Genomic DNA, 5,322 nt, shown 5'->3' with positions numbered 1-5,322 from the left:
TAAGGAGAGTCTTAGGGATACACTGGAGGTTAGAGTCTCAGAGGTTGGGCAGGCTGGGCTTTTTTTTTTTTGATTTTGAGAAGACAGTTTGGGGTGGACATTCAGAGGTTCAAAAGGAGCAGAGGTTATAGGCAAATCCATGATTGAGGTGGCAGAACTCAGTGTCTGCTGTAGCCTTGTGGAGTGGAGAAAACGGGTTGGTATTCAGAAGTCCCACATAGGGATTAGTACAGAGGTTTAGGTGTGGCAGCTGAACATAGGCAAGAATATAATTTTAACTTTGTATCAGTGGAGAGCCCTCTGGGTCCCCACTTGTTACTGGTGGAAATGGAGTTACTAGGGTTCTGCTGGGAAAAGAATTTCCTGAGGCCCTCAGGGAAGGATGAGGTATCATGGAAAGCTTTACTGATGATGTAACATTAAGAGGATTCTCTTCCAAGGCCCCATCTCCCTCTGTTTGGCCATGCAAAAAGTCTAGTCTTGTCCTCAATTGGGTTAGAATTAAGGCCACTGCCCAGAGTCTCCACTCCATATTAAAGCACTGTCCAGTCCAGCATTTGGCTTGCTTGGCTTGTGTTCCCAGTTACAGTCTGTTGCGTGTGGGGTCCGCGTGCCCATGGGCCATGCTGGTGGTTAAGGCCACATGGTAGGCTAGCGCAGGGGCGAGTGCAGGCCATGGAGCAAGTGAGAAACAGGTGTGCCAGAGAGAGAGAACTCTTTGGGGATTATACCTAGGAGCTTAGCCAATTGGCCCTTCAGGATTTTGTGCACTTGCAGTAGCACCCTCCCTCTAGCCAATGATCTTTTTCCCACCTTAGACTGACAGGCAAGTACCTTCCCTGTGTCACCCCAACTTCACTGCATATGTGCCCATTTCCTTTTTTATTCGATTCCTTCCCCCAGTGATCTGCAGGGAATGGACTGGTGGTTCCCTGGGGAGTGTGAAGTTGCAGCTTCCTTGTAAAGCTGCCCAGATGACCATGTCTGTAATGACTAGCCTCTCCTTTGCTTTCTTCCTATTATATATATATAAAAGCCTAAGCAACTATTATGACCGATAGACCAGAACGACTGGTTGACCAGTTACTATGATGCGCACTGACCACCAGGGGGCAGATGCTCATGCAGGAGCTGCCCCCTGGTGGTCAGTGTACTCCCATAGCCAACCTCCCGGGTCCTTGCCCCCAGCAAGGTGCCCCCCCTCCCCTGCCCCGCCATAGACCTCGATCGCCGGCCAGACCGAGGGACCCCCACCTGTGCATGAATTTGTGCATCGGGCCTCTAGTTATTAATATTAGATAGCTAATTATGACAACAACAATTTAGGACATTATCCAGGAATAAGAAAAAAAGACAGGTCCAGGAGATGAGGAAAAATTTATCCAACCTCGAGCCATTGGGTGAGCTCATGCAACATCACATTAACCTCAAGACAGGGTTAATCTCTCTTTTGTACTTAAAAAAGTTTTTTTTTCTTAGAGTGAGCTTAACTAAATCCTTTATTTTGGATCTTTCAGTTTTATAAATTTCTCTTTTTTTCTATAAGAGGGAAAAGAAGAATAAAGGGTATAGGTTCCTTCTGGTGTTCTGAGATGCAATTTCCAACCAGCAGGGTTTTGGTAGGGTGAGGGTGGATGGGGGCTTCCAGCTCAACACCGAGCAATCCCAGACACCCACAGGATGTCCAAGAATTTGACTCAATTCTTACCAACCCTGAAGCTCTCTGAACCCTGTCCTTTTGGGGTTTTGTGGAGGCTTCCTTACATAGTAATGATTGACCACTGATAATTGATTCAACTTCCAGCCCCTCTCCCCTCCCAGGAGGTGGTGGTATGGAGGTGGGACTGCAAGTTTTAACTCTCTAATCCCTTGGGTCTCTTGGCAACCAGCCCCCATCTTTAAGGGAGATCCCAAAGCTACTTCATTAATATAACGAAAGGCACCTGTATGACTTTCATCACTTAGAAAATTCCAGGGTTTTAGGAGCTCTTTGCCAGAAAAAAAAAGGATGAAGACCAAATATATTTTTTCTTATTATACATCACAATATCACAGGTTGCTGCAATTTTTTCATGAAAAACTTACAGCCAGATCAAGGTTTGGGGGTACTGGGAGAAGAATGGGTTTGTTACACAGGACCCAAGCTTTCTCTTCTGGTATTCAGCCCTCATTTTGCCAGGGAGAAGAGGTGTTCCTGAATCACTTGGAGCTGAAGTCCTGCTTTCTCTTGTCTGATTCTCTGTTAGTGCGATATGACCCTGCTTGAAAAGGTAGAACTCAAAGAAGAGGCATGGAAGACGGGTAGAATATTGAGGGTAAGCTTTGCTACATATGTGTTTTTGAATAATAACAAAAGATCTGTGATATAGGCAGAGAGATTAATAGATGAGAAACAATTTTCTGGACACAACTATACCTTCTTTCACCCCACAGAAAATTCTGTTATACTCAACAGTAATGCTTAGCATGGACAACAGAAATTTGATTTATTTTCTTCAACTTAAAGACCAACATAAAATGGATCTTCACACTGTTTGCTATATAGTGAATGATGAAGGAATCAAATAAGGGCTGGGGTCTGATAGCATAGGTTTTGTAGAGGAAACTGGTACAAGAATAAGAGATTATGGAGGAGGTCTCCCTGGAGTCCTCGTTGCCTGGACGATGATGGCAGGTGCGTTGGAACTAGGGCCATGGCTGCTTCCAGGCGCCATGCAGTGGACCCTGTGGGCAGAGAGCATGTGGAGCTGGTGCCTGTGTTAGATCTGCACTTGTGGATGACATCATTGTCCACATAGAACCACAAGGATTTACGGAAATTCTGGCATGTTTTGCCCAACAACCGAATGTTTGGAAAAATATCCTACATATGGCAATGTTCTCCCGCCTCAGAGTCTTAAACCCAAGCAAGAAGTTCGAGCACACCGTGGTAAAATGGAAGGAATACCGACATTTAAGTAAATATTGAGAAACTCTATGCTTTACTTCCTTTTCTCCTAACTCTTCTGGTCTTAATAAAGTTGTTTAACTCTTAAAAAAAGGAGATAATTGAGGGTAAGTTTGTGTGAAATGGAGTTGTGGGAAGAAAGCTAGAGGTTATGATTTTGATGGTTAGCATCCTAGGAAGTATCTTATGCACTAATGTAGTCCATGCTTTCACTTTTCTTTCACTCATTTTGTTTACTGTTGACTTTGGGTTGATGAATAGAAAGTTCTGGAAGAATAAGGAGAACCTGTGAATTACAAGGGTGAGGTGGAGGTCTTGAAAGAATTTTATTAGAAAGCAGTATGTTTTACCAAAACTGAATTTAGAACAGTTTTATTTTTGAAAAAATCTGCTTGAAAATCATGCGTAGTGATGATATTCTCAAAGAACTACAGGAAAACATTTGGCAATTAAAGCAAATGGTTTCCCAGGGAACTGACAACACCTTGTACATAGGTGGGAACAAATACATGAGCTGCAAGCCCAAGGTTTTCTGCTCCAGAATCATTCACTTTCTAGCACAAGATATTTCAGCTGAACTGTTAAAAGGTTAAAATTTCACAGCCATAATATTTCATGTACTTATCTTACTGATCTTGGCTGGAAACTTGGAACCTGAGAGCCTCCTTTTATTTTCTTGTATGTGCTTCCTCTGAAGGTTGTATTTTTCATGGCTTAGCAGCTATATTAAACGTCTTAACAGGTATCTTCTTATTAAAAAAATCTTTCTTGTTGAAAGTATTACATATAAGGTAACTTTTTTGTATCTTTTCTTTTCAGATGGTTCAATTTTTTTTCATTAACATGAATTTTTCCTCTCTTGGCTCTGAATTTTATGACTGTTACACTGACATTTCTTTGGTCTATATAGCATTATTTGAATGATGATCTCTTGGTCCAGCAAGTCAAGGAATTCTTATCTTTAGAATCTCTGATAACACAGCTGTCTTGGTTGGAAACAAAGATGACCATGGTTTACTTGAGGCCTAATTCGAGTATGTGAAGCAGTGGGCACCTAGGTCAGGGTCCTGCTTAGCGATGCCTTGTCAGTATGACCTGTTTCTGCCTTTTCCAGTCTCTCCTGGAAGCTTGTCTCTGATTTCAAACTTCTTTAGTTTCTCTAACTGGCCCAACGTGGACAGAATGTCTGGTGTACCCCGGGTCCAGTGTGAACAGATCAAAGGTATTGGGAGGTCCCATGTGACAGGGAGTAAGATCAAATGTAAAAGCAGTTCTCATCGTATGTTAGAAATCAGTGCATAAGGTATTAGGGTAAGTTAAGAAAAGAGACCTTTGCCAAGAAACCAAAACAAAAGTACAGGGCAGTGAGAAACAGCTTAATACCAATTGGCATCTCAAGATATAATGCAAGAACTACCCAGCTCTTATAAAGTTTTGACCAAAGGCTTATAATATTTGGGGGGAAAAGGCTTTAAGGTTATTTATTTATTTATTTATTTATTTTTGCTTTACATCTACTGAGGTCTATTTTACATATACACGATTCACCCACTTCAAATATGCAATTCAATGATTTTTAGTAACATTAAACATGACCATAAATCAGTTTAACAATATTTTCATCCAGTAAAGATCCCTCCTGCCCGGGCAACCACTAATCTACTTTTTGTGTCCATAAACATCCTTTTTATGCTAAGCAAAATAAGCCAGTCAGGGAAAACCAGGTATCACATGATCACACTCATACTAATGGAATGAGTGGAATCTAATGGACAGAATAAACTGATGAACAGAATAGATCCAGAGACACAGAAGCATGGAACAGACTGTCATGCTTAAATATCAGAGGGAAGGCAGGGGCGGGTGGGTGGGAAGATCAATCAAAGAACTTGTATGCATATGTGCATAACCCATACACACAAACAATAGGGTGGTGAAGGCCTGGGGCCTGGGGCGTGGCGTGCGGGCGGGCTAGAAGAGGTCAATAGGGGATATAGGGGGACATATGTAATACTTTCAACAATAAAGATTTTTTTTAAAAAGGTTATTTGTTAAGTGTTGTGTTGCTACCAAGGAAGGCCTACATGTGTGCCTAACTAAATGGGACTCCAAACCTCTTTCTATATTAAAATGATAATATAAAGAAGTAATTGGAAGAACTGGGCTAGTTATGTCCAAGTTGAGTGACTATATAACCTTCCCAAAGGAAGTACAAGGAAGGAATGTAGATCAAATAAAAAAAAAAGTTCAGGAGAAAGAGGTGAGGCAGTTATATAGAAATATATGCAACCATGCCTACACGATCAAAAAATTCTTGCTTCTCCTGCTGACTGACCCAATATTAGTAGATAATGCCATAATATTGCTCCAGCTGT

The 5,322-nt window shown here is 41.7% G+C and overlaps 1 protein-coding gene across 1 annotated transcript; it reads left to right on the top strand.

The window, feature by feature from the left end:
• The first annotated feature begins 2,667 nt into the window (after window positions 1-2,667).
• On the top strand, window positions 2,668-2,961 carry LOC132233872 (stabilizer of axonemal microtubules 1-like). The gene is given in 1 exon segment (XM_059695096.1): window positions 2,668-2,961. A coding segment is annotated over 1 exon segment (294 nt).
• Window positions 2,962-5,322: the final 2,361 nt, after the last annotated feature.

This window comes from Myotis daubentonii, chromosome 4 (assembly GCF_963259705.1).
Source record: "Myotis daubentonii chromosome 4, mMyoDau2.1, whole genome shotgun sequence".
In the NCBI taxonomy this organism is placed as follows: Eukaryota; Metazoa; Chordata; class Mammalia; order Chiroptera; family Vespertilionidae; genus Myotis; species Myotis daubentonii.
Note: the sequence above shows the minus strand (reverse complement) of the source record. Positions and strands in the feature narration are given on the sequence as shown.